Raw genomic sequence first — 26,624 nt, 5'->3', positions numbered from 1 at the left:
TTGAACAAGTTTCCATACATGATTTAATGCATATAAAGTTCTACGTCCTCGTAATAGTGTTCTCCTTTAGGATGGAGGACTTCCCTGCTGAACCATCCAGCTAGTTCCTCTTGAAGTGGTCGGAAGCGAGCTTCTGGACTAAGCATTTTGAATTCTAGCTCTTTTTTGAATTCACCGACCTTTGTATCTACGAACCGTCTCCAAACCCTACGAGGCAAAGAAAATTAAATGAACAAGAGAGTTATTAATTAGTTACTTGATATTAGGAAATGAACGAAATAGGCCGATCGATATAGAGCGCAAATGAATGAAAATAATTACTTCTGCAGCATTCTTCCATATTTATAACCCTCGCCGTCCCCTCTTGATCCCTAAAAAAACACCGCGCGCATCGCCGCCCCCCTCGCCGCCCCTCTCCGTATAAACAAATTGTCCGAACAGAGCTTGGAGTAGAGTGGCTAGGGTTTGGCCAGGGATGCGGATGGAGACGAATATATGTAGGGTTTGGCCTGTTTTTATCCTTTTCATCTTTAAAACAATTCAGTATATCAAAATATAGCAATGAAAAAAGATATTTGAGAAATCATAAAATGTATGTGAATTCAAAAAAATGAATCATAAAATGTTCATGGATACAAAAACATTGTGATTTTGCAAAAAAAAAAGGTTTTCAAAAAATGTTGATGATTTTGTGGAAAAAACAGGAATAAAAACATATTGTGTATTCAAAAAATGTTTAGGGATTTCAGAATAGTTCACGTATTTAATTTTTTCACTGATTCATGACATATTCGTGAATTTAAAAATTATTCGTGTATTTCAAAAAATTGATTTTATTAGACACAAAAAATTCATCAAAACAAAAAAATATTAATGAATTCCAAAATTTATTCGCTGATTAAAACAGTGTTCACAAAGTTTCAATAAATTTCACAATTTTAAAAATTGTACGCGAATTTGTAAAAATGTTCATGGATTTGAAAATATGCATTATTTAAAATGTTCACAATTATTTTTAAAAAAATCACAAAATTCTCTCTCTCTCTCTCTGCTCTCTCTCTCTGCTCTCTCTCTCTCTCTCTGCTCTCTCTCTCTCTCTCTCTCTCTCTCTCTCTGCTCTCTCTCTCTCTGCTCTCTCTCTCTCTCTCTCTCTCTCTCTCTCTCGATCAACGCCGGCGAGGCCGGCCGCCGGCGAGGGCGGCGAGGCCTCTCCGGCGAGGGAGGCCGGCGTGGGGCGGCGCGGTGGTGGGCGAGGGAGGCCGGCGCGGGCGGCGTACTAGGGCGAAAGGGGGCGGCGGGCGCCGTACGTGGGCGAGAGGGGGCGGCGGGCGACGACGGGCGGCGTCGAGGGCGCGGGCGACGGCGGGCGGCGTCGAGGGCGAGGTCGACGGCGGGCGGCGTCGAGGGCGAGGGCGGCAGGCCTTCGGCGCGGCAGAGGCAGAGCGGAGAAATGGAGGCGACGGGTCGGGCAAATATGCATATGCCCGTGCGTTGCAACGGAAGAAAAAATTACACGTTGATCAATATCCGACATATGAATGTCCTCTATTTTAACACGATGGCTCACCATGTTGCCAATTATCTTTCTTCTCACTCTCGTTGATGATGGATGCAATATCCACGTGATCGCAATGCATTCAACGTGGTAAAAAATGGGCTTGTCACTGTACGACACACTTGTCATTGTCTCGCGCAAGGGAATGTTTTGAACTTTGAAAACAAATCTCATCGACCATGGACTACTCGCCAACCCCAAGACATATAAAGAATTTCCAAAATTAATCAAATCCTAGATATAAAATACATCTGAATAGGAAGAGTTTTTTGAATCGACAAACATTCTTTTTAAATTTAGACATTTTTTTAAATTCACAAACATTTGTTTTTTAGACGAACATTTATTGAAATGCATGAATAGTTTTTGATTTCATGATGACTCAGATTCACAAATATGTTTTGAATACACGATCATTTTATCAAGATCATGAACTTGATTTTATTTAACGACACTTCTTTCCAAATTATTTTTATAATTTGCAAATATTTTTGTAAAATCAGTAACATTTTTTGAAACCACGAAAATTTTATGATTTCCTGAACTTTTTTGAATTCACACACATTTTATAATTTCTCAAACAGCTTTTTCAAACTCGCAACTTTTTGATACTTGAAAATCTCAAATTGATTTAAAGAAGGAGAAAACAAAAACAGAAGTGAGTAAAGAGAAGACCAGAAAAAAGAAAAAAAACAGGGTATTAAGTCCGCTGGCTGGCCCATGTAGGTGGGAATAAGTCATGAGAAAAAGGTGGAGGAAAATATTGGTAGAAGCTGGGTTTCGAACCCTGGTCTACAGGGCAGAAGACAATGCATCGAGCCACCGCGCTGCTACTGCGTCACTGCTAGTTGTTGGATATTAACTATATACAAACTCTGGAAACGATGGCAGAAAAATCGAATCGTTTTCTTCACCTACGGGTGGCATAGCGGGTAATTTCTAGCAACTTCGGGGGGCGATTTTTGTGACGTACGGGCAGAAGCAATATCTGCTTTATTAGTAGGTGTAGGTATAGAGGTATAGTTATAGATATAGATATAGATATAGATATATATCGTACATAATAATAAAAATAACAACCACAGTACACACGAATCCTGAATGAAACATAATAGTTTCGCAAAAAAAAATAACATAATAAAAATAACAACAAACTGGACTCTAGCTAGGCTCGTTACTTTTCTTCCTAGGCCGGCTTCCTGCATATACACGACTTATTGTTCTTCCGTTCTGGCATCTAACTGCTCCGCGTGCGGACCGGCCGCGGCACGTCCAAGATCCACGTCGGAGAATCTGGCCGGATCCATCGATGGAACGCCGGCGGCTGCAAGCTCGCCAAGACCACGACCTACCGGACGACGTGCTCGCCGACGTCCTCCGTGGGGTCCCGCCGCGCTGGCTCGCCGCGTCGCGGTGCGTCTGTAAGGCCTGGCGCCGCGTCATCGACGAGCGCCGCCTCCTGCGCACGGACCTGCTCCCGCTCTCGCTCGCCGGCATCTTCATCCAGTTTGACTGCCACGCGTTCCCGGAGTTCATCGCCCGCCCCTCTCGCGCCACGGTCAACACCAAGCTCGACTTCTTGCCGCCCCCGAAGTATCCCTTTGATGAGATACGGCCGGGGTCGGGATTTGACGACGAGTACTTCGTTCATGACCACTGCAATGGCCTCCTCTTGCTCCGCAACCATGTGGTCAACCCTGCCACGCGACGCTGGGATCCTTTGCCTCCAATGAGGGACACCTATTTATTTTTATTCAAAGAGTATCTAGCCTTTGATCCCACCGTGTCGCCGCACTATCAGGTGTTCAGAGTCCCCTATTTGCACGAGGAGAGCATCTACAAGAGCATGGTCGCCCGCGGTTCTGCCCAGTTAGACCCCTTGGTGGAGGAATCCGAATGGCCTCCATCTACATGCATCATGGATGTTTTCTCATCAAGGTCGGGTCGTTGGGAGGAGAGGTCTTTTGCTAGACAAGGTAATGTTGCAGGGGACGTTGCCGAGGCACGACGCGATCGCCATTGCAGATGGGAATGGGCCAAATGTGGACCCGCCTACTGGCAACAAGCACTCTACGTGCATTGCCAGCCTAATGTTGTCATGAGGTATATACATACCCAAAGCATCCGATTATTGGTTTGATGCCACCAACTAGCTTGTTTTACCATAATAATTAAAGGATCGTTCGGTTCATTGGGCTTACCATGGATATGATGTACTTGGATTTCACCCATTCAAAGAGATTCTCTTCTTGAGCAGCTTCACCGAAGAAGAATGGGCCGCCGCGGTACACGCTTATCATTTGAATAGCTCCAGTGTTGAATGCTTAGGTAACATGCGGCCAGCGCAATATCATCTTTATGAAGGCACAGCACCTTGCCAAGAGCGAGAATACAAATATTTTCCGTACACGCCATGTTGGATCGGAGAGTTCCATAGCAACAAGTGCAATTTATAACGTCGATTATCTGGAACCTGGGTATGCGGTTTAATTTTGATTATTTAGTCTTACATTATTGTTATGTTATTAAGTAGCGATATATTTGTAATTTTTGTTATCAACTAGCTAGATTCTTGCACATGCTTTTGACTGAAATTAAGCATCTACCTCCGTTTCTAAGTATAAGTCTTTTTAGAGATTTCAATGCAGACTACATACAGATGTATATAGACTTGTTTGAGTATAGATTCACTCATTTTGCTCCGTATTTGAATCTCTAAAAAAGACTTATATTTAGGAACGGAAAGAGTGGTAGCTAGTATGAACAAGTCGATCAGTATGAGCAGCGCTTGCACTGCAAAGACTGGCTATTAACTCTCAACTGAAACACTACTAATTAATGGATAGACAGTGAGGTACTCCCTCCGTTCCAAATTACTCGTCGCAGAAATGGATGTATCTATAACTAAAATACATCTAGATACATCCATTTATTGGACGAGTAATTCGGAACGGAGGGAATACCTGATGTCGTACGAAACATCACATCGTCCAATTTGCGTCATCACACGTCAACCTGAAACAGCTTTAATGCCAGATAATCAGATATGCAACAACAGGCAGCTTTTTGTTTACTTGCCTCATCATCCTAGCATCAGACAGCACTATCAGTGTCCAGGGCGTGTCAAGACATTACCTGAAAAGGATAACAAAACAAAACTTATAACAACAAGAGCTTTTGCTGTAAAACAACTATGACCTGAGCCCTGAATCTTCATGTAATATTGACTTCAGAGGAAATGAAAAACGAATGCTGCATCACGGAGAAAGGACAACGACTGCAAACTGAAGTTAAATGTTCCAATATTTCTCACATGAAACATGACATGCAAAAGTTACATATATGCTACATCCATGGTCCCTGATTCTTCTTGTGCCCAGGTTACAGCAGGAACATCGCTACATACACGGCTACACATAGCGAGGTTGAATGCTTAAGATGGACATGGATTAATCTGAGTCTGGCTGTTGCCTGGATGGTCGCCGGAAGTAGTACCTGTTACCAGAAAACAAAGATGATTATTCATTCAATAGCAAGCATTTACCAATGACAAACTAATAACAAATTTGAAGTGAGACTGTCGCATACACGAAAATGTGGTTCATTAGTACACAACTGCACCGGCATTTGATTCATTAGTACAAAGTGTGGTTCAGAAGAAACTAAGGAGTGCTGGAAGGAATGGAGGGCTATAGTACACGCTTATCACTTGAATAGCTCGAGAGTTGAATGCTTAGGCAACATGAGCCCAACCCATTATGATTGTTTTGAGCTATTGCACACCCCCCTGCGAAAATACCAATATTTTCCGTACACACCGTGCTGGATGGGCGAATTTCCTAGCAACATATAATATAGAAGAATATCGTCCATGGAAGGCTAAAAGCATTCGTGTATCATTTTAGTTACGTTTATTTTATATTGCTATTGCAAGTGCTATTAAGGATAAAGGGTTTCCCCTGTTTTATACCCTTCGTCCGGAAATACTTTCAAAATGGATAAAAGAGGATGTATCTGGATGTATTTTAGTTCTAGATACATCTCTTTTTATCCATTTTGATGACAAGTATTTTCACTTGTCATCAAAATGGATAAAAGGGGATGTATCTGGATGTATTTTAGTTCTAGATACATCTCTTTTTATCCATTTTGATGACAAGTATTTTCGGACAAAGGGAGTATTATATAAAGCAACCAACCGATACAGTCAATGATAGGTGCTCTGGTGGAAGCAGTACAATCACGCCCAAAAGAAAAGAGAGAAAAGACAAAAGGAACAAATGCCGACAATGGCAGATGAACAAAAACAAAGAAGCCTCGTGACCATTGCGCCCACCGGAGATCTCCCACCAAACTCCTAGGCTCCGAAGCGCTGGTACCCATCAACACCTTCAAGAAGAAACGCATCGATGACGATGCTACTACCAAGGGTTTCCCTCGGTACACGATGAGGATAAAGGGAGGGTAGCACCCGGCGCCCTCCAGGAAGGTCCGGCGGCACCTCAGGTGCCACCGTGTCGGTGTCGGATAGGCTGACATGGATTTCTCCCGATCCCAACCATCACCCTGGGCGCTCCAGAGCCCGCCAACATACCATCCACCACCTTACGCCAACCCGGTCATCAAGCCACCCACGCTGTCTCACTACAACAGCGCGAAGTGGGGCCTGCACAACAAAGAAGAGCTGAGACTAGGGGCAGCGGCACCATCAGCACGCGGGAGGGACCGACCTCCACCGTCAACGATGGTAACCGACCGGACGCAACATCAGGAGCATACCAGGCCCGACCGGGCCCTGAGATGCACGTAAAGCTCCCATCGTCGTGCTGCAGAAGGCACGCCGTCGGCGACGCCGCCCCCCGTCCGAGCCGCTCCTCCTCTTCACCAAGCAGAAGGCAGTGAGGCCGCACCAGAGCCGGCCTACTAGGACCCAGATGGGGCCCAAAGGGACCCCGCGCCACCAGGCCGCCTCGCCGCCAAGGAGCAGCGCCACGATCGCGCCTGCCGCCGGCCACCGCCACCAGCCTAGCCTCACCACCGCCAACCCCTTGCCCCGGGAAGGAGGGCCAAGCAGGCGGGTATAGAAGATCTTGTCGCCGCTGACACCACCCGGGCCAGATCCAGGTGCACCCCCCGGCAGCGGCAGGGGGAAGTGAGAGGATGAGGGGGTGGAGGAAGGGGGGCGCGTGCCTCCCCGGCCGCCTCACGGGGAGACGACGCTAGGGCAGGTCAGAGTCGGGGTCAGGCAGATCCTAGATTCTTGCAAGTGCTATTGATAATAGTTATGTTGGCACTGCAATATATCATTCCTTACAAGGTACTTGTCCCCACGTAAGTTCAGCCAAGCCACCGGGGACAAATCTTTTGAGCAACTCTGTTACGATGGATGACAAATCCATCTCACAATCGTAGCCACTTCGATCCGATGAAGTTGTCTTCTACTTCTTGTTGGGCTACCATGACACTAGCCATTCCAACAGTGGCAATTCTTTGATCCACTTGTTTATTGTTCGTTTTGAGATAGCTAACCAGACTCGATCGTCTCATAATCACTGCTATTGCCTATCAGGCTGATCGTAATGGTAATATCATAGCTAGTATCATGCATGTTAACTAGGCAATTTTGATGAGGTGTTATAAACTTAAATGAAAAAAGAAAGGGTTGAGTATCATATTATGATACTGTATCATAATAAATGTTATGCTACTATGTGTCATGTATGATAATAAATAAGTGTGTCTAGAGCACATCTAGATGTGCTTTAGTTATTGCACATCTAAGTGAGTGAATCAAGTATAGAGAGGAAAATAAAAAAGAAAAAAAATATCTACACGAATCTCAATGTAAGATCAATGACATAGAACTTAGATGTGCAATACTTATGGCACATCTAGATGTGCTTTAACAAAACATGCATTTAAGAGGTATTATATGCATGATACTAGTATATGATTCTTCCTATTACAACCAGCCTCATGGCTTTAGCCATTCTAACAAAGTGGCGATTACTTGGCCTATGAGGAACGTCGTTGCAACAACAACAACGACAAAAGGTCTGGGGCAGTTGAACCAGGCTTGAGGCCGTCGGGGAAGGCAGTGTGGGGGAGGAGGTGCACTTGAGGCCGTAGGAAGGGGAGGATGAGCCCGCCGGCTCAAACCTCGTCCAGATCTGGCTGACCATGGCGGAGCGGCAGCAGCGGGCGACAGGCCACGGCGAGGCGGTGGGTGCATACGTCGTGGTGGCGCAACGGGGGCCACCTCCCTTCCGCCGGCGAGCAGCTCCACAACCCATCCTCCCTCCTTCCTGTAGCTCCACACGCTCCTTCTTGCGCGGCAGCCGAAGCTGCAGTCCGCATCCTGCGCGCGGAGCTGGACTCCGGCGAGACGCGGCGGCTCGACGACTTTTAGGCGACAGCCGAGCGGAACCGGGTGGAGACGATGCCGACGGCGTTTGGTGCGGCATGAGCAAGGGAGGCTGGAGGAGCCCGACTTCCATGACGGCGTGGGGAGAAAAGAAAGGAGGGGGAGTCACGGGCAGCACGACGGAGTTGGAGACTGACGGGCGGTGTGGTTCCAGGCACGGGACCAGAGACCGATGGAGGTGCCGGAGAAGCTCCTCGCAACCAGCAGCCAGGGCGCCACAACGGCCAAGGCACCTCGCGGCAACGGCCAGGGCGTGGCACCAACACGCGGAGACGTACTCGGGCGCATCTCGGGCAGCCACGCCCGGAGGAGTGCCTGAATCGCCGGCCGTCAGCGAGACTCCGGCAGGTGCTTCCGGCGGCGGCGATGTTTTTTTTTTTGAGACAATCACGCAAAGCTTTATTTAACTTGTGCCAATGTTCAAAGGTACAAAAGAGAGATTACCAGGATTGTCTAACCATACATGGCGGCCAATCCCCAAATTCAAACTATGCTTCGCTAGATTGTGAGCCTCAAAATTCGAGCTCCTAAATTCATGCACAAAGGTACATGAAATAAACATGGAACTATGATCTATGATTTCATGCAAAATAGCTCCATAGGTGGTCGGCGATTTGTTTTTGATGTCGTCCACTACGACTTTGCAGTCAGAAGCGACATGTATCATGCGAATATTAAGATCTTCAGCCAGTGCTAAAGCCTCTCTGACTGCTAGTGCTTCAAGCGTTGATGGATCACTGGTTCCCTTGATAACTAGAGCTGATGCACCTTGAAACATACCAGTTTGATCACCGCAGATAGCAGCAGCAACTCCACATCGGTTGGCTATGATCGCCGCATCCACATTGATCTTCGCATACGAGTCAGGTGGTGCCAACCAGTGGCTAGGTCTCGCCGGTTGCTGTCGTACCTGTCCACTGCCCACAACGGCAATAGTTTGCAAGTCCGCTATATATGATTTGATAAATTGATTAGTTCCTTCGGGGCTCTGGAAAACTCCTTCATAGATCGCCTTGCGCCGTGCTTTCCATGTGGCCCAAAGGGTGACCACAAACAGGACAAACTGCTCGTGCGATAGTTGATCATGCATCTCTAGCAGCCAGTATTTCGCGTTTGGGTTCGTGTTCAAGCTCAGCAGTTGCACCACTTCCTCCTCCGAGAGCGCCCACACGCATCTTGACATAGTGCACTCCAAGAGTGCATGTCTCCATGAGTCTTCCCTCCCGCACAGTAAACAGCGATGAGTATCTGACATGTGCCGGTGATGCAATACGTCCGCCGTCGGCATAGTGTGCCTCGCCAGCCGCCACAGGAAGACCCTAAGTTTGGATGGTACCTTTATATTCCACAGTGTTGTCCAGTCCCGTCGGGTAGCGTTCACTGACGAGCCACCCGGGATCTGTTCCAGCCAGTCCCCTCGTTCCTCCTTCCTGTTCATAACCATCCGATAGGCTGAACTCACTGAAAATCTGCCGCTCCTCTCGGCTGACCAAGCCCAAAAATCCTCTACCGCCCTTGTGCATATTGGTATGGACAAGATAGCTTCAGCATCGAACCGCACAAATGTGTTCCGGATCAGTTCCTCCTTCCACGACGCTGTGGTCGAATCAATGAGTTCGGCGACCATCACTGGCGGGTTAGGAGTGAGAGCTGTGATCGGTCTGAAAGGTCCGGTCCTCTGTAACCAGTTATCACTCCATATATTCGTTGTTTGCCCATTGCCAATACGCCTGATAATGCCTTGCTTCAGTATGTCTCTTCCATCAAGAACAGCCCTCCAAATCTGTGATGGGTGATGGCCTAGTTCTGCCTCCAGAAAGCTTGTGTTCGGAAAATATGCAGCCTTCAATATCCTTGCACTAAGCGAGTTTGAATCTTCCAGTACTCTCCATGCCGGGCGCGCCAACAAAGCAAGGTTAAAATTTCCATGTCCCTAAACCCCATGCCACCAAGATACTTCGGCTTTGTCATAACGTCCCACGATACCCAAGCTGGCTTCCTCTTTCCTTGTTTACTCCCCCACCAGAACTGCCGGATAATGGATTCAATGTTTTCACATAGACCTCTGGGTAATCGAAAACACGCCATTGAATATACCGGGATTGCTTGAGCCACTGATTTGATGAGCACTTCTTTCCCTCCCACTGAAAGAAGTTTTTCCATCCATCCTCTCACCTTCTCCCAAATTCTATCTCTCAAGTACTTGAAGGTACCCTTTTTAGATTGGCCAACTTCCGTGGGCATCCCCAAGTATCTTTCACTTAAAGATTCATTTGTCACATTCAAAATCTGCTTGACCTCATTTCTCACTATATTTGGACATTTCTTGCTGAAAAAGATTGAAGATTTTTCATTGTTTATCCTCTGGCCCGAAGCATTACAATATTTCTCCAATAAGGCTGAAACCCTCGCAGCCCCCTCAGCACTTGACTTGAAAAGCAACAGGCTATCGTCAGCAAAAAGGAGATGGTTGACCGCCGGAGCTGTCGGAGCCACCTTGATCCCTTGAAGACTAGACGACTGAGAACTGGATCTTAAAAGGCACGAAAGGCCCTCTGCTGCAATCAAGAAAAGATAGGGGGAGATTGGATCTCCCTGTCGGATACCTCTGGTAGGAGTAAACTGCTCAAGCTTCTCCCCATTAAAGAGGACTGAAAACGATACAGACTGAACCATGTCCATGACTATATTAACCCAGGAGTGTGCAAATCCCAACTTCTCCATCATGGCTCGAAGATACGGCCACTCCAGTCTGTCATAAACTTTCGTCATGTCTAATTTCAGTGCACAGAAACTGTTGGATTTAGCTCTGCTTCTTTTCATGAAGTGCAGACACTCATATGCACATATGATATTATCTGTGATCAACCTGCCTGGAACGAAAACTGACTGTTCTTGAGATATGATGTCTGGGAGGATCACTTTGAGCCTATTTGCAACAACCTTGGAGGCAATTTTATAGATTACATTGCACAAACTTATAGGCCAGAACTGAGAGAGTAATGTAGGATTCATTACCTTCGGGATAAGAACCAACACGGTGTCATTTATAGATGCAGCGCTTTCCTCCCCTCTGATAATTCTCAAGACAGCCTTGGTAACTTCATCCCCACATATATCCCAATGCTGTTGATAGAAGTGGGCGGGGAACCCATCCGGACCCGGTGCCTTTGTCGGGAACATTTGAAAGAGGGCAGTCTTAACCTCTTCATTTGTATAAGGCGCCAGAAGAGTGGCATTCATCTGCTCCGTAACCTTCACCGGTACCTTTTCTAGTACCTCCTCTATGCCACTCACCCCTTCTGATAAATATAAGTTTCTATAGAAGTCTGTCACCATGGCTTTGAGTTCATTCTGATTCTCTATCATCACACCCAGGGACGTTGCCAAGGCCTTAATCATATTTCTTCTCCTTCTCTCACTTGCCCGAAGATGAAAGAAGCGCGCCTTAATCATATTTCTTCTCCTTCTCTCACTTGCCCGAAGATGAAAGAAGCGCGTATTTCTGTCTCCTGCCGACAACCACTCCAACCTCGAGCGTTGCCTCCACATTATTTCCTCCCTGTAATATAGCTCAATCAAATTCTCATTGATCTTCAGTTCAATCCGTGACGGCGCTGTTCTAGCCGGATCACTACGCAAGCGGTCTAGTTCCAGTTTTAAACTTTTTATTTCCTTTCACACTGAGCCAAAAGTATGTTTATTCCAGGAACCTAGCTGCACCGAAACCCTTTTCAACTTCGCTCGTAAATCTGCCATGAACTCCACCGGATCTCCTGCCCAGCTAGCCGCAATTGTATCTCTCCACGTCTCATGAGTTTCCCACATGAGTTCATACTTAAACTCCTTCCTGTGCTTAGGTGCCCTCCCTTGAAATTCCAACAAGATGGGACAGTGATCTGAAGTCGCTGCTGTCAGATGTTTAACAAGTGCATTTGGAAAACGTTCACTCCATTCCGCGGAAGCCAGAGAACGATCCAAGCGGACCCGTGTATAGCTACCACCGGTAACCTTTTTTTCAAAGGTCCAGAAGTGGCCTTGATAGCCTATATCCATCAGCATGCATACATCAATGGCATCCCGGAAACCTTGTATTTGGGCATTGTTTCTCTCTCCAATGCTTTGCTGCTCATCTGGACGTAGTACCTCATTAAAGTCCCTTATGCAGACCCACGGGAGGTCACTCAAAGTACTGATTCCCTTCAAAATGTCCCATGATTTATACCTCAAATGAGTTTGCGCCTTTCCGTAAAAAAGTGTCAACCTCCACGGATCACAGCCTGGTTCCTGCACTGAACAATCAATATGGTACACAGAGAAACCAAGAGTCTCAATTTTTATTGGATTATTCCAAAACAACCATAGTCCTCCACTTCTACCTTGACTGCTGACCGCATATCCATTATCATATCCAATGCTTCCAGCTAATTTTTCTACCCTCGATCTATCGATCTGAGTCTCAACAATACAAAAAAGGGTAGGGGCAAAATTGTTCGCAATATCGCGAAGTTCTCTAACTGTCGCAGCTTTGCCCGCGCCACGACAGTTCGAGCTTAAGATACTCATTGTGCCCGGCGGCACTCCTCAGAGGAGCCCGCCGATGTTGCATACATTATTTTCTCATTCCTGTCATCTTCCCCGGTCTTCAGTTTCTCACCAGCAGCTGGGCCGTCTTCCTCCAAACCCTTTTTCGGGCGTTTGTGCTCTTTCCTAGGGGACACATACACTGGTGGTAAGGGTGGCCCCGAAAGCTGGTCCCCTATGGTTACCACCGCAAGAACATCTCTCGGCTCCCCCGTCGACACATCCGTTATTGGGCTAGTTATATTCTCAACTGACAGGCGTTTATTAGACCCCTGATTTCCATTGGTAGCCACCACCACACCGGCGACATGTACTGCCTCCCCGCCATTCTGCTCTGTTCCTTCAGAGGCGTCCCCATGTTCTGTCTACATCGGCTGCTTGGCATTGAAACGCCAGCTTTGATTAGGATTATAGGGTTCTCTACCTCGTCCTCGGCCCCCTGACCATTGTCCTCCACGACCCCTCTGAGGTCCATAGTTTCCACGACCAGCAGGTTTGAAACGAAAATTATCCGCCAGCACAAATTCGCCCCATTCAAACTTCGCTTCATCATGCTCTCCTTCCCCGCACTCCTCATGCCAATGACCAATCTCACCACAGTTATAGCAGAAGGTCGGGAGCTTTTCATACTTGACCTGATACTTGACTCTCTCTTCTCCCTTCTTGGCTGTGACAAAGCGTTTGATCTTGGAGTTGATGTCAATCTTCACTTTGACCCTAACAAACTCACCAAAAAATCCAGCAGGGAGCTTCAACTGGATCTCCTCCACCTCTCCGATTCTGGACGCCGGCCCCTTAACCGCCGGCTCGATTAGGAACTTATCCGGCAGGCGGTGGATCTGCGCCCATACAGCTAGCTTGTCAAGTTTGATGGCATCGGGGTTCTTAAAGCCATCATACTCATGCATTACTACCACTTGATCTCTAAACAGCCACGGGCCTTCTGCCATTGCCTTATTCCAATCACCCAGACATCCAAACTGTGTCGTAAATAGGTTTTCTTTGATTTTCCTCCATGTCACCGGTTTAGCTGGATTCCAGGCTGCCCTCATGTCGTTATACAAAGCATTAGGGCTAAAAGTTTTCAGTGTATGGACCCGGGCGATCGCAAGCCACTTTGCCGGCTCCAGCATATCCGGCAACTCCTCCTCCCAGATGAATTCATCTTCCTCCTCTTCCTGTAGCGTGAGTCTCGCCAGAAGATCCTCCGCCGATTCCTTCTCCCGCTTCCCCTGCGATCCTGAAGCTTTCGACATCTTGTAGATCCAATCGACTCACCCTCCTTCCCTCTCGGAGTCGCTCTATTCCAAGGCCAGGAAGGATCACCAGGATCCCCCGTGATCAGCCCGAGTCTAGAGACGAAACAGCGATCGGTGATCGGGGCGGAGACAGAATTCCGGCGGTGGCGCCGGAAGATATCGAAACCCTAGGTTTTTCGCCCTAGGGGAACGTACGGCGGCGATGTGGAATCGAGAGGAGAGGGTGGGTGGCTCCGCTGACTCCTTTTCTTCTTTCTAATTAATGGGCTAGATTGGTTTTCTCAACAGATGACATGTGGGCCTCTGTCCATTTTAACAGTCAACGCTTACCGCTTCACGATATTCTTCCCTTTTCGAAAAGCGTCTCACATGAGCAAATTTATGCTTCTTTGTGGAACCATATTTTTTTCATTTTCCTCTATCATTTCGTTTTTCGAAAACTGTCATTTTTTCAAAAATGTTTCATGTTGTTGAAAAGAATCAGAAAATTTTAAAAAATGTTAGTCAAAATTTCAAAAAATGTTCTTGTTTTTAAATATTTGTTCTTAATTTCACAATTTCTAATTTTTAGGAAGCTTCAGAGTCAGACACTCCGCTGAGGTCACCTACTAGCTCAGGGAGGTTAGAGGTCGCCGAGACGATGTGGCCGGAGGCAACTATCGCAGTCACAAATTCATGACCACATGGCCGACGGCGGAGGCGGCGGCCGTAACTCTCTTCCCCAAGAACCAGCGTGCAACTCGGCGCTGCGTGCCAGAGAGAGAACAAGGAATTTTTAGTTCAAAAAATCTGTCGATTCAGCAATTTATCGTCCGATTTATCGCTACTCTTGGGGTGACCGATAAGATTATGCCTTATCTTCACCGTTTATCGTTTGGGCCAATTTATCACTATGACAAGCGATTTATCAAGAATCTATCGATAAATCAGGCCTATTCATAGCACTATGTTTGCAAAAACTATGCTTATTTGTGTTTTGTGGACCTTGTTACGCTATATGTATTGTTGTCCTATTTTGTTTATCATTATACGGGGATTCAAAGGCTAGGAATCAAGGTAACACTTATCTCCAATATTGTTTTGGTGTTGAATATAGCATATTTTAGTGTTAGGAACTGAGATTTGAAAAAAATGGCCGATTAATAGTCGACCGATAAAATCGATTAATCGGCCAATTTCCGATTAATCTCTAATTCCCAACTGACCGAGACGATAATGATAAGTGATATCCTCAACATTGCCCTCGCCTGTGCGGGATTTGTATCACACCTCTGTCCATTTTGCCCCTTCACTAGAAAGTACTATGATTCTATGGTAGTATTGATGAATCTACGCCTTTGAATCGGCTGAATGAATGGCTAATATTTACTGGAACATACCGTAAAAGGTCTCTAAATTAAACTAAAGAAACGTCTTATATTTGTGTACAGAGGGAGTATAAGACATTTCACCTAAAATCAATGCCTAGAGATCGATCTCTTGAACTAAAATGTTGTTGAACGACAAAAGATGAGGAAAACAATTTCAGGTGCGGCTAAAATCCAATGGACATAATAATTTCGGATGCAAAAACACAACACAAGTAAACAAAATAATTGGAATGAAAAAAAAAATGATGTTGGGATGGAGTGCTACAAATTTCTGGTAACTTTTGCCTGTATAAGTAGTGTCAAAATATTATCGCTGGTACCTAAGTATTTTATAGCTAGAGCACGAATCTTGAAACATACTATAAAATTACGCCGTGAAGTAATTTGTTTGTGTACGACATCGTTTTTCCATCAGAAGCTGTTCCGTGTTAGATAGGAGTACTACCTACCGGCCAGAACATCCAAATCCAGCCCGAGACATCGATGGCCGACCTACCGGACGACGCTCTCGGCGATGTTCTCCGCCGTCTTCCACCACGCTGGCTCGCCGCGTCGCGGTGCGTCTGCAAGGCCTGGCGCCGCACCATCGACGAGCGCCGCCTCCTGCGCCCTGACCTGCTCCCACTCTCATTCGCCGGCTTCTTCATCCAGTTCGACTCACACGCGTTCCCGGAGTTCTTCGCCCGCCCCTCTTCCTCATCAGCCAATACCAAGCTCGACTTCTTGCCTCCCCCCATGTATCCCTTTGATGGGGTAGGCGACGGGTTTGACGAAGACTACTTTGTTCGAGACCACTGCAATGGCCTCCTCCTGACCAGCCTGTACGTTGTCAACCCTGCCACGCGACGCTGGGATCTTTTGCCTCCGCGCCGGCGCCCGGCCGATCCAGAATGGATGACCTTTTGGTTCAATATAAGCATCTAATCTTCGATCCCACCGTGTCACCCCACTACCAAGTGTTCAGCATTCCCAGTTTGCGCGAGCAGAGTACCTATAGGGACATGGGGGTCTGCAGTACCATCCAATTAGACCGCTTAGTGGAGAAATCCGAATGGCCGCCGTCTACATACATCCTGGATGTCTTCTCCTCAATGTCGGATCGCTGGGAGGAGAGGCCTTTTGTTAGAGAAGGTGATGTTGCAGGGATTGTCGAGGCACGACAAGATCACCCCTACGGATGGTCATCGGCCAAACGTGGCGCTGCCTACTGGCAACAAGCACTTTATGTGCACTGCCAGCCTAATGCTGTCATGAGGTATACATATATATATACTTGATTATAACATTACCAATTTGATACCGTCACTTGTTTTACCATGATCAAAGGATCACTTGATTCTATGGACTTATTTACAGTTTCTGTCAATGATTTGACCTTGCAGGATATCTCTTTCCGATGACAAGTACCGCGTGATTAAACTACCAACCGACAAGGAAACCATGGCTTATCTAGGAAGATCAAAAAAAAGGCGTGTACTATGCATCGTTCGTTAAGGATCTCTTTCAAGTTTGGATCCTGGATGAATCATATGGTCAGATGAAGTGGATGATGAAGGGTGAATATGACCTTAAGTGCGTGCGAGCGTCAGATCAGCGTGTTCATGGTCCATGGGTCTTACAAGACATTAACTATGAATTCTTCCGTTCTCAACTTCCAGAAGTCAAGAAGAAAGCAATAGTCCAAGAAAAAACTGACTGGGACTCCGACAATGACGGTGCAGACAACATCGTAGACATGGCTGAAGAGCGTCGTCATGGATGTGATGTACTTGGATTTCACCCATTCAAAGAGATTATGTTCTTGAGCAGCTTCACCAAAGAAACATGGGATGCTACGGTACACGCCTACCATTTGAATAGCTCGAGGGTTGAATGCTTAGGCAACATGCGCCCAGCCTGTTATAATCTTTTTGAAGGCTTCAGATCTACCGAACAAAATTATGAATATTTTCCGTACACGCCATGTTGGGTAGGCGAGTTCCATAGCAACAACAAATGTAATTTATAACGGCAGTCATCTGGAACAAACCTGGGTATGCGGTTTTAGTTTTGATTATTTATTTTCTGCAGTGCGTACATTATTGTTATGTTATTAGCTAGATATATATTTGTAATTTATCGGTATAAACAATCTAGATTCTTGTGTGAATCTTGCATGTGTTTTTGACTCAAATTAAGCATCTAGCTAGTATGAACAAGTCGATCAATATGAGCAGGGTTTGCACTACAAAAAACTAGCTAGAAACTCTTAACTGACACACCACTAACTAATGGATACACAGTGAGGTACCTGTTGCCGCGAGAAACATCACATCATCTGATTTGCATCGACCAAACACGAATCAGTCGTCACTCGTCAACCTGAAACAACATTCATGCCAGATCATAAGATATGCAGCAACAGGCGTCTTTTTGCTTACTTGCCTCATCACCATGGCGTCACAAACACAATGGTCTGGTCTGGACCCAACTACTGAAAAGGATGCAAACAGGGTCAGCTCGCAAAATGCCTCAACGATACAAGAAATAACAACAAGAGCTTTTGCTGTAAAACAATTATAATTACCTGAATGTTGAATATTCATTTAATAGACTTCAGAGGAAATGAAAAATGAATGCTGCGTTATAGAGAAACAACAACAGCTGCAAACTGAAGTTAAAGGTTCCAATATTTCTCACATGACACATACAAGATACCCTTTGATCTACAGCCGGATAAAACTGTGTAGTAAGTCCATTCGGTCCAGCTATCCATAGTCAATCCAGCTACAGGACAAGCAAAGGTTACATATATGCTACATCCATGGTCCCTGATTGTTTTTGTGGCCAGGTTACACCAGGAACATCCCTACATACATGGCTACATGTAGCTAGGCTGAGTGTTAAAACAGACAAGGATTAATCTGAGTCTGGCTGTTGCCTGGTTGGTCGCCGGAAGTAGTACCTGTTACCAGAAAACAGTGATGATTATTCATTCAGTAGCAAGCATTTACCAATGAAAACCTAATAATAAAATTGAAGTGAGACTGTCGCATACACGAAAATGTCGATGCCATGAAGCGATGCGTATTTCCTGAGCAGGCGTTCTATGGTATACCACTCTGATCGCTGGGAGCCACTTCGCTGACCAATCCGAGGCATGTGGATACTCGCTTCAGGTAAATAAACGGAAACAAATTAAGGTGAGCCTGATAAACTAACTAGACTCAATCACATTGGAAAATACAGATGTGGAGCTTTTTTTTAAGATAATGTAGAGCTTGTTACTGCTTGAGAGGATCAAAGTAGTTAACGGACACAAATATGCTGTAATTATTGGTCTATTATCACCAGTCACACCACCTCATGAGCTACTGAATAAACTTGGTCCAACTGAATTGAGCTGATTTCAGAACTAAACTAAATTTACTCCACAAACAATTCAACCCAATATGTCTTGCTACGGAGTAATCGTTCAAACTATTTAAGATGCTAACAGCAAACTTGAACAGGTGAAAACACAAGGTAGCATTCTAATGTCATGATTCAAAGATACACCTCAAGTTTCTAATGTTAAAACTTAAGAAGGAACTGATACCAGAACGCTGAGCAGCTGAGAAGGCCGCCTTTGACAAACACAGCTCCAAGTCAGACATTGAGATTTCACTTCTTGGAATCTTACGTTTCGGATTATAAGACTGCACAACAGCTAGTGCCACCCATAGAGGTGCGTCCAAATTCCGGCTACAGTTGGCTTCTGCAGAGAGGATACAAATGCAGTGAAATACAACGGTTTGGACTCACTGTAGACTATGATGATTTATAAAACTAATGTAAATTCTAGAGGATACAGAGGCAGTGAAAGAAAAACTAGCTCAAGTAACTGTGGACTACATTTTAAAAGGTAAATACACTTGATGTTGAAGCTTCCATACATGTACAAACATCGTAAAAGGCATATTTTTAATATAGCAATGGAGTTTCAATGCACTTTAGATACCAAGCAGACAAATATAGTCTAAACTCACATTCGAATGCAAATGAACGAACTCAGATTTACTTTATATAACATAAGATGCTCGTGGCCTATGGCACACTCCCCACAAAACCTATGTGGACTGCAAATACATCCAAAGTCTACCTAACTCAGGTTACCATAATATAGCTTTTGCAGGAATGTATCATTGTTATTTCAATGTAAACCCCCTACAGTGGACTTGCAAAGTAACCAAATGAGCCAGAACTGCTACACATGAAAAGGTGCTGAACATGATTCTTTCCTTAAATCATATAATTTTGTGGTGCTACGTGAAATTGGTAACTAGATGTGCGATCTATTATGGACAGCAATACTGCAGTATGCTTGATTTATTTTAGCAAGCATTCTAACAGAGAAGAGATATACACCACTAACAACGAGTCCACGGGCTGTCACCTGTCGAAAATATCATATATCATAATGCCAAATCTCTGATGGTCAATTAGTAACTAGTTAATGTGATTATGTTTGGCATATAAGAAATGGCACAACTTGGATTTGATTTGCATTAGTAATCCTGCCAAGGTTAGAGAAAGATAACGGTTCATCATCAATGTGAGCAGTACAGCGAGCATATAAACATCAGTGCCAATGATATTTTCAGGCATTCAAGTAGCAGTTAAGTATGATATGCTTGTCATAAAGAAGCGAAAATAAGCGGAGCTAGCATAAGAACCAACCATCTAGCTGAATCAAGTGAAGATCCCCCATGTGAAGATCGTCGACTTCAGAAGCACGATGATAAGCATCTGGAATGTATGTTGAGAGACTAGTCAAAGCATCAAACATTCCTCCATGACCCCATGTTCCAGAATTATCTACACAACTGCACCAGCATTTGATTCGTTAGTACAAAGTGTGGTTCAGAAGAAACTAAGGAGTGTTGGAAGGAATTCAAAGAAATTTAAATTGCATATTTCAACTTAAGCAGTTTAAAACCTGATCTCAAATCTCAGAGCCTTCTATAAAGGAATAGCGTATAACATACTACAGTTCCATCAAGAATTCTAGCAAGGGGTAGTGGACTTCGCCAAATAATCTAATCACACTTCTTCCCTGAAAAAACATACCTGAATATAATGGCAGGCTTTGCAGCGCAAACTTTTGATGGATCAGTGCAATCTCCATATACAAGTTGGACGGATCCTGAGTTAGAAATATTCTGATTTGGTATGTTATCAGGAACTTTGACCCCTAATGTCTGGTACCCCAAATCTTTCCACTTGGCCAATCTCTTTTCTTCAGCCTTTTTCTTATTAGCTTCACGTTTCAAGAGCTTATCTTCAGGTGCAGGTCTTTGCCTTTCTAATTCAACTGGGACATCTTCAATAGAATGTGAAGCCTCCTTAAACTTCTCTACCCAGGATAGGTATGCAGCTTCGTCAACCCCTGGATCAATGCTAATAGAATCACAAGCTCTTGTAATTACAAGCCCGCTGCCCTCAGTCAAATCTGGATTGATTTCAAATGCTCGGTCATCCTTTTCTGAAGGTTCATGAGTACGCATTTTGATAACATTTTCTGACATTGATTTCAATTTTTCCAGTGTCTCCTCATTGATTGTTTCCGCAGCTGTATCTGCGGGGTCAAACTGGTGTAAGCCAAATATAATCGAACGCATGTCATTAGCTTCATTTCCCAAGTCATTTCCTTTCCCATCAGTTGCATCCTTATCTCCAAAAATATTGTGGCTAAGCTTAAGTTTCCTCTCTGCTCTTCGCATGATGACCTGCAACCATTTCAAATTAAAGAGAAAAGGTCAGGAGCAATTTAATCAAGAAAGTACTGGTACATCGCAAGTCAGAGTTTTGACCTCTTCAATCGTGCGTTGCGATACCAAATTTATTGATAATACATGATTCAACTGTCCAATGCGGTGAGTACGCTGCAAAGCCTGTTTGTCAGCCTGAGGATTCCAGTCTTGCTCATAAAAAATAACCTGCAACCAATCATGTCAAGAGCAACAAAATTGATCAATAGCATAAAGTTTTCAAAAAGGACAAATGATCATCAGTCTGGAACTGTCTGCTGGGCACTAAATACACATTTAGGATAAAGAAACCATAACTGGAATCCACAGATAAGAAAACTGGATCTGATTAGCTATAGTTTCAAAATGAATTATACTCACAGTATCAGCACCAATGAGATTAAGCCCAACACCCCCTGCTCTAGTTGATATCATGAAAACAAAAGCTCCACTTGGATTACTGTCATCTCTTACAACACCTTTGGTAGGTTGAGAGCTGAAATTTCTGATTGCTGCAAACCGTTCCTCGGCACGTACTGAACCATCCAGGCGCTCATACGTGTAATTACGCAGTTCTAAGAAATCCTGTTTAAAGGATGGTGCAAGAGAAATTATTTACATATGCGCAGCCATAAGAGAAATAGGTCATTATATGCCAGCATGGTTCAAGAAAAAGAAAACCTGCAGAATGTCCAGCGTCTGAGTCATCTGAGCAAATAGCACAACACGATGACCTAACCTGTGGAGCTTCTCAAGAACAAGGTCTAGCACAATGAGCTTTCCACTAGCCTGAATAAATATCACATAAAATATCATTGGACATCCGGTCTGTATAGTCCCTCTTAAAGTCCCATGTTTAAAAGGCACAATCTAAATATGCTCTTAGTTGTCCTGTTCAAAAATAAATCAGAACTGACCTGAACCAAATGCTCCCCTTCCTCATAAGGCTCAGGCTCAATACCACTGAATAGATATGGATGACTGCAAGCTTTCCGCAGTTGTACTACCTGATAGGAGTTGCAAAAACAAGACATGGAACTTAAATTTATACAGAGCCTCTAATGTGCTTAACTGTCAAAAGGCAAAAGAGTCAAAAAAGCAAGACTTGATATAAATGGAAGATCACACATCCCAGCACTCTGGAATGAACTAACTACTCTGAACAAATAAATAAACTGTAAATGGTATGTAAAGACACATCAAAATACAATTTTACTGAGATGTAATCTTGTTTATTATGCCATGATCGATAAAAATATTTAGTTTTGCTACAAGAAAACTAATATTTAATAGATAAATAATTCATGGTTCAAATAGGTAGTTAATAAATAATAAGTTCACAAAGCCAGACACGAGGCAAAGCGAATGAACTGTAAAACTGTGCCAGCTAAAAACAAACAACCTGATTTCATTTACAGGAGCACGGGTGGCAAGCATGAAAAATTACACTGAGGATACACGTACTGAAATCTATATAATTTCATATTGTGGAGCTGTAAATAGATACAAGATGCTGATAAGCAGAAAAAAAATCATTACAATGTTCTGCAGAGATTGATGACGAGAAGATCCACCAGTAAATGAAAGAAGTGTTTGCAGCTCTTTTCTCAACACTGATAAGTATATCTTCTTCTGTAAGGGTGCCAGAGGTACCATCCTGTAAAGATCATATAACTTTAGAAAGGTTAGGGGGGTAAAAATCCAAGAAGGTTATGCTGAAGCTTAGATAATGTCATACTGACACTGTCAGCTCAGTTAATGGAGGCAATTCCAGAATTCCACTCTCAATTAGTAAAGCCTTTGTTCGTCGGAGCATAAATGCTCTGAGTATATGTTTAAGGATCTTGAATTGTCTGTTTGCTTTATTAGCTTCACTACCTGTTGAGAAACATATTGCCGTTTTTAAAACCAAAAGAAGCTGACTTAAAACTAAAAATAAGATAATGTTAAAGAATGGTGCATGTTCACATTTTTGGAAAAAAAAAAAGCAGGCAAGCAGGGCAGGTGCCGCTGTGCTTATGTGAAGATCTCAAACAAATAAAATGAAAAGACATGATGTCACAGATAATTTAATGATGTGGGAAGAACTGGTTCGAATGATTAGAAAGAACTGGTTGGCACAGCCAAACATTGTGGGCTTGTGGCACCTTATATCACTACCTGATGACCAAAGTTTGATTTCTGGTTCCCCACCAACCATAATTGTTTGGGTTATTCTTGTGGAAACTCCACTAAGATTTGAAGTGATTTGAACTTGTTACTTGTTTGTTGTGACCCTTAACATGACTATACCACTATACCAGACAACTGCGTCACCATATCCAATATCATCTAATGTATCAATGACATGTGGGATGTGGCCCAGGGCCTACATTGGATATGTTTTCCGATGTGCACCGCTTTTCAACGGTACTGTGATAATTTTCTCTTTGTAAAAGCACAAATACATTTCGTCGCCATAAAGAGAGGAATGCCAATCAAACCACTGTCTTCAAACAAAAAAAATCTTTAGAAGGTACATTCTGATTTTCTGTGTTCTCGAAAAAATAACCAGGCCATTGGTGAAAGAGTAACAGTTTTTACCAAACACATCGACATGTCCGCACCTAAATATAATATAACATGAAGCAATAAGAGATTACACATATGTTTGCACACAAGGTGTCCGGTTAATGAAAAACATTAATCTCAGTGGTACTGTACATGAGGTATATGGTGCTCACAGCCAAGTTGCATAGATGTTGTTTCAGACAGAACAAAAACTCTCACCTACGAATCACTCTATAACATTTAGGTAAATACCTGATAACAAATTCCCTGCTTCCTTGAAAGTAGAAAGAAATTCATCTAGGGGCCCAAAAACTGAAGGCATGCAGAAGTGCATCAACGCCCATAGTTCAGAAAGGTTATTCTGGACAGGAGTGCCTGTTAGTAGTAGACGCCTTGGCATCATAAAGCGTTCTTCAAGAACATTATACAGTACCTGAAAAAAATGCAGAACTAGTGTCATACAACTCCTAATCAGAGCCCGCAACTCCCATTATCATAGTGAAGCAGCGGTTTTACATACACTTGATGGATTTTTAAGACGCTGGGCCTCATCAATCACCACATAGAGCCAAGGAACTTGGGAAAGAAAATCTTGATCCATTAAGGCTATGTCATAGCTCGTCAGCATCACATCAAATGGTAATTCCTATTTGCAGTGGTGAAAAAATAAAGAAGTCATAGGCCATGTACCAAAATTCCTACAGAAGTAGAGTGAGAAACAATGCTCTAGGACAAGCAAACAAAGCTATTTTGGGATGTATGGGAACAATAAATATAACATCCAATGGGTGTTGTTGCCCACATTTAGGGAGATTTAGACACAAAGTACACAAACTAGTAAGAGAGCAGCATACATCTGAATGTGAAGATTTTTGGACATCTTCATGGATCGTTCTCCGTATCTGACGACGATGCGGCTTATCGCCAACATACTGGATGACCTTCAAGGTGGGGCAGAATTTACCGAACTCCGACAACCAGCCATCCGTCACACTTAGAGGGCATAACACCACTGAAAGAAAAACCATACCCTTATGAGATTAAATGGAAACAATAGCGCGGTTAGCTATTAAAGCTTGACAAATGGATGGGAGTACACACGGAACGGTCCGGGGGCGATGGATTTGATCTTCAGGTAGCTCAGCAGAGAAATCGCCTGCAGGGTCTTCCCCAGCCCCATCTGCACATTATGGTCAGGCACAAACATCAGCAAAATGTGGCTCTGAAAGTGTTAGCAGCGCCGGATTTCAACACGCCGCAGCCTCCGTTGGTGGTCGAATCGAAGCTGCGCCATCCCGTCCCCAGGTAATCGGCTACAGAAGTGCGGCCGGAATCAATGGGCTCACCTCATCGCCTGCAAAACGAACGGGATTCGATTGGTTAATCGCGACGGCGTAGTGCTCAAGGAGAAGCTAAGAGGTAGGGGAGGGGGGAGAGGAGAAGTCGGGCAGCGGGGAAGGAGGAGGAGGAGCGGGTGCGGACCGAGCAGGACGTTGACGCCGAGGTGGTAGCGGCGGATGAGCCAGTCGACGCCGTCCAGCTGGTGCGGCTTGAGGTCGGCCGTGACGCCGAGGTCGGTGGAGGAGAGGCGGGGGATCTGGGACTTGCCGTAGGCGGAGAGGACGAGGTCGGCGGCGGCGAGCAGGCGGCGCTCGTAGGCGGTCGCCGCCATGGGGAAGAGGGGCGGGAACTCGTGAAAAAAAAAGAAGGGAAATGGAGGTGGGGAATAGCCGGAGCGACGTGGAAGAGACGAGAAGGCTGCCCGCGTGTTGGATACGGCCCGGACCGGCCCGGCCCGGCGTCAGCCCGCTTCTCTCGAGGCGTCCCCTCCCTTGTGCGACCGGCAAGAGCAATAGGAAAACACGAAATCACTAGTTAGAGCATCTCCAATAGATGGTCTAAATTTTGACGATCTAAAATTAGAGTTGTAAATTTTGAACCACTAAAAAATGCGTTTTGAAGCTCCGGAAAAAGGCCAACTCCAACAGATGGTCCAAATTCATGATCAAAAAAGCAACTCCAAAAGATGGTCCAAATTCATGGTCCAAAACAGGCCAGCAGCCGCCCGGCTGCTGTTCGCCGCTGTCCAGCCGCACATATTTCAAAATAACATAAAAAAATCATGTCCACGATATCAAATTATTACATAGTTCTTCAGATCCAGAAGATGCAATGCAACACAAATACAACATAGTTTTGAACAAACAAATAATGAATATATGCGGATCTTTCCCCATGCCGTTTCCAATGCTCTTTCATCAAATCTTTCTGGAGTTGGTCATGCGCATCACTATCTCTAATCTCGCTGTACACCTTCATGAAACGTCTGATGCGCTCCTCTTTGCGCATGGGGTTAACACGAATGTCTATCAACCGATAGAAGTTGTAATCTAAAAATTTTCCACGCTCGTTCTCAATGATCATGTTATGCATGATCACACAAGCGGTCATGATGTATCAAAGGATCTTTTGATCCCAAAATCTACATGGTCCTCGCACAATAGCAAATTGGGATTGCAAAATCCCAAATGCCCTCTCAACATCTTTTCTAGCCACCGCTTGTGCATTATGAAAGACAAGTTCTTTCTTACCTTCGGATTTTACAACCGGCTTGACGAATGTACTCCACCTCGGATAGATCCCACCACGAAAGAGGAGTCAACCGAGCTCATCTACAATGCACACAACCACCGTCAAACATACTATCCAATCCCAAGTTAAATCATCAAGTTTTGTAATTTTTTTACCTTGGGGAATTCCGTCGAACACCTTGTGCGCGCGGTGGAAGAAGATGGCCGCCGGTTGGATTGGCTGCTGCTGACGGCTGCGGACGGCACCGGACGGAGGCGGAGATAAGAAATGAGGTTGGAGGCCGGCCAAGAGGAGCTCGGCGGGCGGCGAAGACTAGTTCGGCAGACGGGCGGAGGGCTTGGTGCGGCGGTCGTGCGGCCAGCGCAACTGTCGTGGACAGGCTCACGGCCGACGGGAGGAGGTCGGTGGTAGGCTAAGACCCGGCGGAGGCCTACCGCGGCAGCCGGACCGCCGGAGGGGCCGAATCCCGCGTCGGCTGTGAAAGAAATATGCCCTAGAGGCAACAATAAAGTTATTATTTAT

At 44.9% G+C, this 26,624-nt stretch overlaps 1 protein-coding gene across 1 annotated transcript; it reads right to left on the bottom strand.

Annotated features, from left to right (window-relative positions):
- Window positions 1–17,836: 17,836 nt before the first annotated feature.
- Window positions 17,837–25,234, bottom strand: LOC123106116 (probable helicase CHR10). The gene is made up of 17 exons (XM_044528325.1): window positions 24,993–25,234; window positions 24,857–24,864; window positions 24,612–24,690; window positions 24,365–24,522; window positions 24,031–24,156; window positions 23,763–23,943; window positions 22,703–22,838; window positions 22,500–22,617; window positions 21,878–21,967; window positions 21,642–21,749; window positions 21,342–21,545; window positions 21,024–21,149; window positions 20,281–20,939; window positions 19,891–20,036; window positions 18,770–18,928; window positions 18,230–18,344; window positions 17,837–18,136 (listed from the first exon to the last, which is right to left on the bottom strand). Exons 1-17 carry the CDS (start codon window positions 25,180–25,182, stop codon window positions 18,091–18,093), a joined length of 2,649 nt encoding a protein of 882 aa, XP_044384260.1. The 5' UTR covers window positions 25,183–25,234; the 3' UTR covers window positions 17,837–18,090.
- Between the last annotated feature and the right edge of the window lie 1,390 nt (window positions 25,235–26,624).

The sequence above is a fragment of the Triticum aestivum genome, chromosome 5A, assembly GCF_018294505.1.
Source record: "Triticum aestivum cultivar Chinese Spring chromosome 5A, IWGSC CS RefSeq v2.1, whole genome shotgun sequence".
Taxonomy (NCBI): domain Eukaryota; kingdom Viridiplantae; phylum Streptophyta; class Magnoliopsida; order Poales; family Poaceae; genus Triticum; species Triticum aestivum.
This window is presented reverse-complemented; position numbering and strand designations above follow the sequence as displayed.

Coding starts and splice junctions, on each gene's coding strand:
- LOC123106116 (XM_044528325.1), bottom strand. CDS start 25,182: ATGGCGGCGACCGCCTACGAGCGCCGCCTGCTCGCCGCCGCCGACCTC. Junction 24,157..24,364: donor AAAAATCTTCACATTCAGAT/GTATGCTGCTCT, acceptor CACTGCAAATAG/GAATTACCATTTGATGTGAT. Junction 20,037..20,280: donor AAGCCTGCCATTATATTCAG/GTATGTTTTTTC, acceptor ATGCTGGTGCAG/TTGTGTAGATAATTCTGGAA.